The 13,042-nt window shown below is 36.7% G+C and overlaps 1 protein-coding gene across 11 annotated transcripts in view; it reads right to left on the bottom strand.

The window, feature by feature from the left end:
- Positions 1–244: 244 nt before the first annotated feature.
- The window catches only part of LOC105225707 (zinc finger protein 2), a 315,040-nt gene continuing 302,242 nt past the window's right edge, over positions 245–13,042 (bottom strand). For all 11 annotated transcript variants that reach the window (XM_049459961.1, XM_049459962.1, XM_049459970.1 and 8 more), the window contains one exon: positions 245–1,542. Coding sequence is in view for 1 of the 11 variants with exons in the window: in XM_049459969.1 (XP_049315926.1) it covers positions 1,514–1,542 (29 nt within the window). In the remaining 10 variants the exon portion in view is untranslated. The remainder of the gene's footprint in view (positions 1,543–13,042) is intronic.

Raw genomic sequence — 13,042 nt, 5'->3', positions numbered from 1 at the left:
AAGAACTGCTGCGGCTGTACCGTATTTTTTTTTTCTGAAAAAAAGTGTTCACTCACTATGTTTCTTCCCGTTATCTTTGCGCTTTTGTCCAAAAACTTTCATGCAAAAGCAACAATAAAGTTATGGAGTTGAATTCGTACAAATCTATGCGAAAAATATTGTCAATTGTGAGAATTTTAGTATTTTACCTGATTTTAATGTAGGCATTTAATTTTCATCGAATATGAATTTGTTTATATACCCGTTTTTTTTTGGTTCATATTTAATTTTATTATTTCTTTACTTTTAGTTGGCACATATGTATGTCTGAATGTATTTAGTAAGGATATATGCTTGTATGTATGTTGGCCACATAATTTAATCGTTCGCTTAATTTTTACGCTGGTTGCTTGCTGTCTGGTAATAATTATAAGCATGTTTGAATTCAAATGTGCTGAAATACTTTTAAGTAATGGTTTGTAATGCTGGTTCTTTATTATACTTCGCAAGGGCGTTAATGGGGATAAGTGTTACAGTAGTTTACTATATATAATTAACTTAAGCAATATATTCGACCATTGTTTCATTATATTTTCAAATAAATATCTTCTTTAATAGTTACAAGTTACAAATATAAATTGCTTAATTTAACTGACTACTCTGCGTTGTTGGTTTTTGCGTAATTGATTACCTTTCAACATTACAAGACATTTAAATTAGCCAGATCTTCAGCTTTAATTTAATAAAGGAATAAACATAGGCAAAATAGTATGTAGCACACTAAAATGCTAGGAACTTTGTTGCATATTTTTCGAAAATTTATTTTATGTTAGTTTTCGTTTATTTTCACTAAAATTTTTTCCTTTCATTTTTACTTTTACTTATTTAGATTAATTTATTGTAATACACCTATCATCTTAGACACGGGTAAAATATGTATGTTTGTTTCTTTTCGTTTTGGTTAGGACCGATTGAGACCCCAGCCTTAATTTTTAGATAATTAAATCTCGATTTCTTTAATACATATTACGTGTTAATTACACAACACTGAAAATATTGTAATATATTCTCATTCATATTTTCCATCGAAGCACACTTTAATAGTGCCACTCTTTGGCGCTACCATATCAATGTTTGCTTTTCTTACTTTTATTTATTTATATTTTTATTTTCGCCTTTAATGCGTAACTGCAACTAACATAAATTTTCTGTGTTTCTATGTATATTTTCACGTGTATATCAGCCGCTTTATATTGAATAATGTAATATTTTCTTCTTTATAAATCGAGGTGTTAGATTTTAAATTACGTTACTAATGTTATTTTATTTTATTTTTTAAAATAGGAACTATGTGTATCTGTCTTTTAGTATAAGTTTTTTTGTTATCATAAAACATGTTGCGAGTATTCTTTACAATAAATCCTTTTAACTTTTAGTACGTTTTGTATTTATCACTCCGCTTGGCAGATTTCTCTTATAACCAATTTTCATTATATGACCATGTTTTTTATTGTTAGTCACCTTAGCCGTGCAATTATTCGAGAACGTCCCTTGGGGAATTATCTGCAAACAATACAAAAAAACATGAGAACAAATGTAGTCTCAGACTAATTCACATAATTATGTACATAAACTTAAAAAAAGTCAAAAACAAGTAAAGAAAAGCTAAGCTCCGGTGTAACCGAATATTTCATACTCTTACAATTTGAAAGGATCAGAGCCAGGGAAATATAAACATATTCACGTGTTTACAAAACTACATATTAAAAAATGTTTTCATTTAATGGCGTTTTGCGTGCGTAGTCGGCTTCCGCCGATATGCAATACTAACTCTCCTTGGGTGCCAAAGAACATGTGTACAAAGGTTTATCAAGATATCTCAATTTTTTACAGTTTGCACAGCGGATTTCTACTGATTTCTTTATCCTGATCATTTATTACAGGTGGCGCAAAAATAACCTACCGATGTTTTTTGGAAAATGAGAAGCTTTTTTAAAAAATTAAAAACTTTGATTCTGCTTGTGGATTGTTTTTATTTAGTCTTTTAAATTTTTTTACATCAAGTCGCGAATATATCATGTAAATGTCCGCCGCCAAAGTTGATTGTCATTTGAGCCCTTTTTATGGCATTTTCCATCACTTTGGCCAGAACTTCCGGCGATAGGTCCTCACATTCTTGACGGATATTATCTTTAAGAGCGGTAAGAGTCTGAGGCTTGTTGACATAAAACCTCGACTTCAGAAAGCCCCACAAAAGTAGGTCTGAAGCGGTCAAATCAGGCGATTTTGCTGGCCAGTGAAAATCGCCAAAACAGGAGATTAGGCGCCCGGGAAATGTATCCTTCAGCACATCGGTTGTGGCTCGCAGTGTAGCGTACCATTGTTTACTTACGTGTATTTCGCATATGTTTACTACACAAATGTCAAAAGAAAACTGACATTAGAGGTCAATTGCAAAATTTATTGCATCTTCTGATAGGAGGATTAGTTTGAGCTACCCTGTATATTTATAACCCTATATCTATAGCTTAGTTTTAGGAGATACGAACAACCGTTATGTGAAACAACTATTATACACTGTAGCAGCATGTTGTAAGAGTATAAACATCTTTAAGTGAGATATATGTATGTTATATTAGGTCGACAGATGAGGCTGAATTATTGAGTGAAAATAAAAACGTCAAAACAGCAGCAGTGGTTGTTAAAAAAAGAAACTATTAACATGTTCCTTCACACCTTCAAAAAGAGCAACACCAGTAATTTAGTATTACAGAAACTCTTCTTATCTCTTATCCAGCTCTCAAGAATTGTAAAAACTTCATATAACAAAACGCTTAAGAAATGGTTAAGAAAATTTCCTATGGTAAATTTTCTTGTGCTGATATGCAGCTCTAAAGAAATCTAGTACTAATTTTTAATCCATTTTTTCAATAAAATGCGAGTATGGCAAACCTGGTTTTGCGAAGAAATATAAAATCAACAATTGTTTCTTGAAGGAAATTCAAAGTAATCGTTAAATTCATCCTAAATTAGTTAAAATCATTATTATGAAGTATATTTCATTTTTAAATGTTGGAAAAAATTGACAATCATCAAAAACATTTCTTACATCGCAATTAAATTATTTATGTTACAGCACACATACATACATACATATTACGCACAAAGTTTATCTTCTTTGTACATTCTCTCTTGCTCTTCTAATGTGGATTATTCACAATGCGTAACCAGCTGTCAAAATTACTTGAAGAAATATTGTATTTTTTTTCCTGAGCAATTACTTAAGAACTGGATACGGACCTTTAGATTTAATGAAAGCCTCTGAAAAAAACAATTGGACTGCAATTTACACAGACGGATCCAAAGCGATAAACACAGCTTTTACTTTCACCAAACCAAATGGAGAACTTATTACAGGCGGGATTCTCCCTTGTTACGCGTCGATATTTACAACGAGGCTTTTGCCGTTTTCAAAGCTGTTTGTAACATTCGCAACACTTCCTCATTTATCTCGAATATTCGTGACCTATGCGTTAAATACAGTACAAAGTTGCTAGGTACCAGAACATGCTGCTATTATGGGAAATGAACATGCAGACCACGCAGCTCGGTTTTTTGAAACAGCGCCAACCCTACCATATGAGCCACATGACAGATACGACCTCAGTAATATGCTGGATCGCTACGTTCTCGAAATTATACAAACGGAATGGAAACGTTTCGACCATCGGTACTCTACCTTCAATCCCACAAGGACAAAAGTTGTATATCCTAGGAATATATCTCGCCTACAGGCTACCATCTTCACACGTCTAAAGACTGGCCACACACAACTCACACATCAGCACCTTCTTACTGGCAAAGTAAAACCCTCTTGCCCTCTCCGCGCAATCACGCTATCACTTCATCACATTTTTAACGAATCTTCGAATTTATCGAGTATTAGGCAAAAGCACATTTTTTCCCCAGCTATAAAGAATTGTTAAAACTTCCTTCGTTTGCAAATATTATAAGAATTTATAACTTTATTGCCGACTGTTACCTACAAAATAAAATATAACTTTATATTTAGCTGGTAACCTAAGATATTTGTTTGTTGTCGATGGCTTTATTAGCTCGTACTCTGTTTTTTCTTATATTAGGTAATACTACTTTGTATATTTCTCCTAATAATTAAATAAATTATAAAAACGTCTACCTTTAAAAAAATGTGATACAAACAGTCGTTAGACACTGTGAAATGAAAGTAATGAAATTAATTCGATAAATTTGAGTTGTCCCATTTAATGTTAACTTAGAAAATGAAAATAGTAATTAAGCTAATAAGCTTAAATATTTCGACAATAATAACCAATATATTGTTAAAAAAATCTTAACTTCAGCTGCACAGAAAATAAAATACCCTTCATAAATAAAAAAAGATTCCTGCAAGAACTTTATATTGAATAAACCAATCAGTTACATGCTAAATTTGGTAAAGGTATTTTGTTAAATGATATCATCGGCCTCAACACCCGCGCCGTTAGTTCTGCTTTCTCCAGACTGAACAAGGAAGCAAAGCAAATGTTTCTGGCAGTGAACGAGGGCAAGACGAAATGTCTCCTGTCATCAAACAAACATTCGTCGCACTCGCGACTTGGCTCCCACGTCATTGTTGACAACGTCCAGTGTGTTTAACCTGGGTACCTGTTGACGACAGCCTTACTCCACGGCACTCAAAAGCACAGCGGATCAAATCAATGCGTTGATTAGCACTGCTAAGCACATTTGGCAGTGTGGAATGGATACACTAACCACCTTGGCAGGGTTCGAGGCCCATCTAAAACCTCTGCCGTGCTTTGGGTCTGGCACCCGGTTGTAATGCAACTCCATCATCATCATCCTAACTTTGAAGTTGTAGATAATTTCGTCTTTATTTAGGAACCAGTATAAACACCACAACAATGTCAGCCTGAAAATCCAACGCAGAATAACTCTTGCCAACAGATGTTACTTTGGACTGAGTGGGCAATTGAGAAGTAAAATCCTCTCTCGACGAACAAAAACCACACTCTATAAGTCACTCATCCTTCCCGTTCTGCTATATGGTGCAGAGGCTTGGGCGATGACAACAACTGATAAGTCGACGTTGCGAGAATTCGAGAGAAGGGTTCTGAAAGATTTATGGTCCTTTGCGAATTGGCCACGGCAAATATCGCATTCGATGGAACAATGAGCTGTATGAGATATACGACGACATTGACCTAGTTCAGCGAATTAAAAGACAGCGGCTACGCTGGCTAAGTCATGTTGTTCGGATGGACGAAAACACTCCAGCTCTGAAAGTGTTCGACGCAGTACCCGCCGGGGGAAGCAGAGGAAGAGGAAGACTTCCATTCCGTTGGAAGGACCAAATGGAGAAGGAACTGACTTCGCTTGGAATATCCAATTGGCGCCTCGTAGCGAAAAGAAGAAACGACTGGCGCGTTGTTGTTAACTCGGCTATAATCGCGTAAGCGTTGTCTACGCCAGTAAAGAAGAAGGAGATTTCGTTAAATGAAAAAGTTTTCCACACAAGCACTTGATTCCGGTCGTCCAGTTTGTATGGCAGCTATATGTTATAGTCATTTATATTTAAATACTCGTGGATGCTGCTACGTCTTATTATTCATATAACAAAAAACAATGAAAATTTCATTTACGAATAAAGTCGAAAACGTTTTTCAATAAGAATCCAAGGGATTGTATTTGAAGTTTAATTTTGAATGTGTTCATACAAATAAATTTCATTGGAAAAAATAAAGAATTTAAGGCTGCCTTCTCAATGTCTGGATACCAGCCTTTCTGTCCAGTTAATAGAGTTGTCCGCTTAATGTAGTGTCCATTTATTAGAGATTTCACTTTATTTTTTATTTTTGTTCTTTTTGAATGGTTTCTACTATCCTATTTTCTAAGTTGGTTAAAATCGGTCCAGTAGTTTAGGAGTCCATTGTGGACAAACAACGTGACACGTAATTTTTATATTTAAAGATAAGTATAATATTTTATCTTTTTTAGTTTCGTTCATTTTTGGACCACCAATCGCTAGATTGTTAGACAGTTTCAACGTCATATTCATAAACCCAGTAACAATGCGAAATGAATTGTTGTTATTTTCAAATTTATACATTTTGTTTGTTCTTTCTTTATCCGTGAATTAAAAAAACTTATATTACGGTCGAATTATTTGCCGCCTGAAACTAAAGGGTGATTTTTTAAGAGCTTGATAACTTTTTTTTAAAAAAAAACGCATAAAATTTGCAAAATCTCATCGGTTCTTTATTTGAAACGTTAGATTGGTTCATGACATTTACTTTTTGAAGATAATTTCATTTAAATGTTGACCGCGGCTGCGTCTTAGGTGGTCCATTCGGAAAGTCCAATTTTGGGCAACTTTTTCGAGCATTTCGGCCGGAATAGCCCGAATTTCTTCGGAAATGTTGTCTTCCAAAGCTGGAATAGTTGCTGGCTTATTTCTGTAGACTTTAGACTTGACGTAGCCCCACAAAAAATAGTCTAAAGGCGTTAAATCGCATGATCTTGGTGGCCAACTTACGGGTCCATTTCTTGAGATGAATTGTTGTCCGAAGTTTTCCCTCAAAATGGCCATAGAATCGCGAGCTGTGTGGCATGTAGCGCCATCTTGTTGAAACCACATGTCAACCAAGTTCAGTTCTTCCATTTTTGGCAACAAAAAGTTTGTTAGCATCGAACGATAGCGATCGCCATTCACCGTAACGTTGCGTCCAACAGCATCTTTGAAAAAATACGGTCCAATGATTCCACCAGCGTACAAACCACACCAAACAGTGCATTTTTCGGGATGCATGGGCAGTTCTTGAACGGCTTCTGGTTGCTCTTCACCCCAAATGCGGCAATTTTGCTTATTTACGTAGCCATTCAACCAGAAATGAGCCTCATCGCTGAACAAAATTTGTCGCGCGAAACACATTTCGAACCGAACACTGATTTTGGTAATAAAATTCAATGATTTGCAAGCGTTGCTCGTTAGTAAGTCTATTCATGATGAAATGTCAAAGCATACTGAGCATCTTTCTCTTTGACACCATGTCTGAAATCCCACGTGATCTGTCAAATACTAATGCATGAAAATCCTAACCTCAAAAAAATCACCCGTTAGTTAGATAAATAGAAGATATAAATTGCATGCCAGAAACTAAAGTAAATATATACAACATGAATGCATGAATTTATCTCGAAATTTGGCTACTAGAGGAATATGTATAAATTGCGGTAATAAAAATTTTGGTACGGACATGTCTCTCTTTTGATGAAATTTTTACATTACATTTTTTTAAAGGAAATATAAAAATATTTATAACGAAAAAAGTTATTTACAGCGTGCTCCGGAAAATGTGGAATAGACAGCGTGAAAATAATATATTTTACTGCACATAAAATTTTAAAGTAAGTACGTCAAAATTATATTTTCTGTTTTATTACTTAGTAATTTGAATACAAATTTTACGCAAAATTTCAACCATAGTACAGCTATTAACTCTAAAAATATACCGTTATTTTATAGCACTGGAGAGATAACGAAAAGTTGAAGAGACGTATCTTCTTTTAAATTTTTAAAAAAGTAGCAAAGATTTTAAAATTGTTGGACTGTCCTTATTTACTATGCCAAATATGAGCGCAATCTTTCAACCAGCAGAGGCTTCAGTCGGTACTCAGTAGTATACGTAAATTGTAAATATCGAACAAAGGATTTGTCTAAAATTTTGTAGTTTTAACCAAATTTCATAGGTGGAATCATTGTGAATCTAGGAAAAGACTTACGGTGATTCAGTTTTATCGAAATCACAGGTCTACGATTGACACTAAGCCTTCAAGACGATCGAGAGATCGTTGAATACATGAATCGTACTGAAAGACTCTTAAACTGATGAAAGTACTTAAAAATAGAAGGAAATTGTGTTTGAAAATCGTCAGGAAAGTGTTAGAATGATAGCAAGCTCGACATCTCCCACGAATCCCTCCGAATTATTTTGGTGGATATTTTGGGTATGAAACGCGACTCGTCCCGAATAAGGTTTATTTTTTTTTGGAAAAGCATACGACAGTGACCGAGTTTAAGGTCAAAAACGAAATTAATACCATTTGATTTATCGCACTTTTAGTAAATTTTAACACAATAATCTTATGGGGAGGGGTCGGAATTATAATCGGATTTCACCTAAGTAGTTTCATATTCTCGGGTTGGAACATTTTGACCTGTGGAAATTTGAGGATATATGAATTAAGCCAAGTTTTCGCTCAAATTTATTTTAGGCACAATGATACACTGTTATGAGTAAAACACGCTAGCTCATTTTCATTGAGATAACTCACATATTAGCCGATATACAAGGTGTGTTCCTTAAAAAAAAACAGAAAAAATTGTTTTTTTCCGCAAAATCAATTTATTTTATTCAAAATAATCTTCTTCTGCTTCAATAAAGCTTTTGCACGGTCCATAAGCATGTCGAATGTTTTAGCTCATTGGCCAGTATGCCGGTGCAAGCCTTTTGAATGGCCTCTACGTCTGCATAACGCTTTCCTTTAATGGGCAAATTCATTTTTTCGAAAATAAAAAGAAGTCTCACGGTGCCATATCAGATGAATACGGGGAGTTGTTAATGGTTAAAATGTGATTTTTGGTCAAATAAACCTCGTTAATGATGTTCTGAGCAATTTTTGGTCGTCAGTCAATTTGTGCGGAACAAACCGTGCACACACCTTTCGTAAGCCCAAATGCTTGGTCAGAATGCGATAAATCGATGTTTTGGAGATGTCCAATTCCATTTCCATTAATGATGATGATTTCGGATGATTTTTGATGAATTCACTCACAGTTTCGATGGAATTTCCGGTGATCACGGATTTTGATTGGGCAACTTGTCTATCGTCATTTATGTCCTCACAACCACTTTAAAACGTTGAAACCACTCGTATAGAAAATCATCACCATAAACTTGTTTCATTCACAAAATTTAATATTGGCTCTTTGTTCGAAGCTCATTTTTGCACCGATAACACTAACATACTGACACTTAAAACGCAATAACTTCACTTCTAATCAATGAAATGTCATGAAGTTCTCTAGACAATCGATAAAGGTAGCAAATTCTAGCACACCAGTCGACATATAGATGGCGCCACCAAGGGGCACTAGATTCAAAAAGTCCTGTTTACTTTGGAACACACCATGTATGCGGTACAAAGCCATCCGAAAGTTCGATTGTCTTTATATTAGGTATATGGGGGCTAAGGGAATTATTAATTCGAATCAACCCATTTTTGACATACCGGCATACCCTCACTAGAAGACAAGCTCCATCTTGATCTTCCCAGCCACAGGAACATTTTCGGCAACGAAAAAGCAGACGAGTTGGTAAAGGCAGGAGCTTTCCTAAACAAATCCGAAGCAGAATGGATACCAAGCCCGCTAGGATCGATCAGGAGAGAACTCAATATACAATTTTAACAATTAGCAAATAATACCTGTAGATGGAAAAATACAGCAAAATGCAATATAGTTAAACAGATGTGGCCAATATATGAAAAGAAATGAAATGACTTATTAAATAGGTCCAGGAACAGTATCTACAGACTAACTGCTACTACAACAGGCATTGGCCATTTGGAGAACATGCGTTCAAAGTGGGTATGCCCTACAGCAACATCTGTCGAGGCTGCGAACTAGTAGAGAATAAGGAAACAATTTTCCACCTTCTCTGTGAATGTCCCGTCATATCGCAGATTCGACACAGAACACTTGGAATCTATCAAGCACCAAACCTTGAATGGATGTTTACAAAAAGCATATCGGACATTAATAGCTTAATCGAAGCCATTAAATGATTTGAAAGAGAAGATGAAACGTGATATCAGGGTCAAACCACGTCAAGTGGTCCACGAAAATTTCGATACATCACCGATTTTGAAAATTAGCAGTTCATTAGGAAGGGGACCAGACGCATACCCAGTGATATAAATATTTCGTCAAAATTCTTTTTTTGTTAAAGTTATTGAACGTTGAAATTTAGAGCATGATAAAATTGTAAAAATTTTTTTCATAAACTACTAGAAATAAATCGATGAAATTTTTTGAAGTCAAAAAAAAATAGTCGTGCTATATTATAGCTATTTTTTCACTATCACGATTTGTTTAAATAATAATTTTTTACATAATTGAAAATTGATGGATGGGCCATACGTTTTAGGAGCGGTAGGGGACAAAAATTTCAATATCTTTGGAATGGTATGAATGAACAAAAATTTTTTTGCAGATTATTAAAGGTGAATATTTTCTGCGTTGTGTCACATACTTTTCGATTGTTTTAGCGTGAAGAACACTTTAAAAATTTCAAGGGCTGCACTATTACCTACCTACTTATGTAAATACTATCCCTGAATTATATTATATATCTGGCATTGACCGATATTTTTGAACAACAGACAACTATAGATACTGGGGTAAACTATTCGGTACCTAGGAGCTTTGAAAAATTTTTGGTAATAAGGTGGCATACTCGTACACTAAAGGCAGTATTTGTGCAAAGTTTAATCCCGTTATATTAATTGCTCCTTGATTTGTGAACTGAAAAGTAAAATAATTAATTTAAATTTGTGCTATATGAGTAGGGTTACCATGTCTGTTTTAGTCACCAACTTTTACCCAAGCGCCTAACTCCATCGTTTTTTGCCTTTTTTTCTCAGATCATTTTTTCGATTTAGTTAGGGGTATATAAAATAAATACCATTTTTCGAATCATTTTTTATTGCAAACATTCTCGAAATTATCTGAATAACTATCATGAGAACTATCACTAAGCTGCTACAATTCATTCATTAACATCTTCTATCACAAATTTTTCGGACGCTCCAATTTTTTTTATAAAAATTATTTGTTATCGCTGGACAAATACTTGTGAAAATCCTTACAATTCATTTCTTTGAAGTTATATTAAACAAGTACAATATTCTTAACAGTTTCAACTGAGAGGCGGTTACACTCGTTACTCACCAGGGATAGACAAGAAATACTGAACTATTATCAAGATTTCGGAAAACGACTGAACGTTCTTATTAGCTTTGATTAATTGAACCAGCCGGTCATTAACTTCTTCTTCTTTACTGGCGTAGACACCGCTTACGCGATTATAGCCGAGTCAACAACAGCGCGCCAGTCGTTTCTTCTCTTCGCTACGTGGCGCCAATTGGATATTCCAAGCGAGGCCAGGTCCTTCTCCACTTGGTCCTTCCACCGGAGTGGAGGTCTTCCTCTTCCTCTGCTTCCCGCGGCGGGTACTGCGTCGAATACTTTCAGAGCTGGAGTGTTTTCATCCATCCGGACAACATGACCTAGCCAGCGTAGCCGCTGTCTTTTAATTCGCTGAACTATGTCAATGTCGTCGTATATCTCGTACAGCTCATCGTTCCATCGAATGCGATATTTGCCGTGGCCAACGCGCAAAGGACCATAAATCTTTCGCAGAACTTTTCTCTCGAAAACTCGCAACGTCGACTCATCGGTTGTTGTCATCGTCCAAGCCTCTGCACCATATAGCAGGACGGGAATTATGAGCGTCTTATAGAGTTTGGTTTTTGTTCGTCGAGAGAGGACTTTACTTTTCAATTGCCTACTCAGTCCGAAGTAGCACCTGTTGGCAAGAGTAATCCTGCGTTGGATTTCAAGGCTGACATTGTTGGTGGTGTTAACGCTGGTTCCTAAATAGACGAAATTATCTACAACTTCAAAGTTATGACTGTCAACAGTGACGTGGGGGCCAAGTCGCGAGTGCGACGACTGTTTGTTTGATGACAGGAGATATTTCGTCTTGCCCTCGTTCACTGCCAGACCCATTTGCGTTGCTTCCTTGTTCAGTCTGGAGAAAGCAGAACTAACGGCGCGGGTGTTGAGACCGATGATATCAATATCATCGGCATACGCCAGCAGCTGTACACTCTTATAAAAGATTGTACCTGCTCGGTTCAGTTCTGCAGCTCTAATAATTTTCTCCAGCAGCAGATTGAAAAAGTCGCACGATAGGGAGTCGCCTTGTCTGAAACCTCGTTTGGTATCGAACGGCTCGGAGAGGTCCTTCCCGATCCTGACGGAGCTTTTCGTGTTGCTCAACGTCAGTTTACACAGCCGTATTAGTTTTGCGGGGATACCAAATTCAGACATCGCGGCATAAAGGCAGCTCCTTTTCGTGCTGTCGAAAGCAGCTTTGAAATCGACGAATAGGTGGTGAGTGTCGATTCTCCTTTCACGGGTCTTTTCCAGGATTTGGCGCATGGTGAATATCTGGTCGGTTGTTGATTTACCAGGTCTGAAGCCACACTGATAAGGTCCAATCAGTTTGTTGACGGTGGGCTTTAATCTTTCACACAATACGCTCGATAGAACCTTGTATGCGATGTTGAGGAGGCTTATCCCACGGTAGTTGGCGCAGATTGTGGGGTCTCCTTTTTTATGGATTGGGCATAGCACACTTAAATTCCAATCGTTGGGCATGCTTTCATCCGACCATATTTTGCAAAGAAGCTGATGCATGCTCCTTATTAGTTCTTCGCCGCCGTGTTTGAATAGCTCGGCCGGCAATCCGTCGGCCCCTGCCGCTTTGTTGTTTTTCAGGCGGGCAATTGCTATTCGAACTTCTTCCTGGTCGGGCAATGGAACGTCTGCTCCATCGTCATCGATTGGGGAATCGGGTTCGTCTTCTCCTGGTGTTGTGCTTTCACTGCCATTCAGCAGGCTGGAGAAGTGTTCCCTCCATAATCTAAGTATGCTTTGGGCATCGGTGGCTAGATCACCTTTGGGGGTTCTACAGGAGTATGCTCCGGTCTTGAAACCTTCTGTAAGCCGCCGCATTTTCTCGTAGAATTTTCGAGCATTACCCCTGTCGGCCAGCTTATCAAGCTGTTCGTACTCACGCATTTCGGCCTCTTTTTTCTTCTGTCTGCAAATGCGTCTCGCTTCCCTCTTCAACTCTCGGTATCTGTCCCATCCCGCACGTGTTGTGGTCGATCGTAA

Source organism: Bactrocera dorsalis, chromosome 6 (assembly GCF_023373825.1).
Source record: "Bactrocera dorsalis isolate Fly_Bdor chromosome 6, ASM2337382v1, whole genome shotgun sequence".
NCBI classification, from domain to species: Eukaryota; Metazoa; Arthropoda; class Insecta; order Diptera; family Tephritidae; genus Bactrocera; species Bactrocera dorsalis.
Note: the sequence above shows the minus strand (reverse complement) of the source record. Positions and strands in the feature narration are given on the sequence as shown.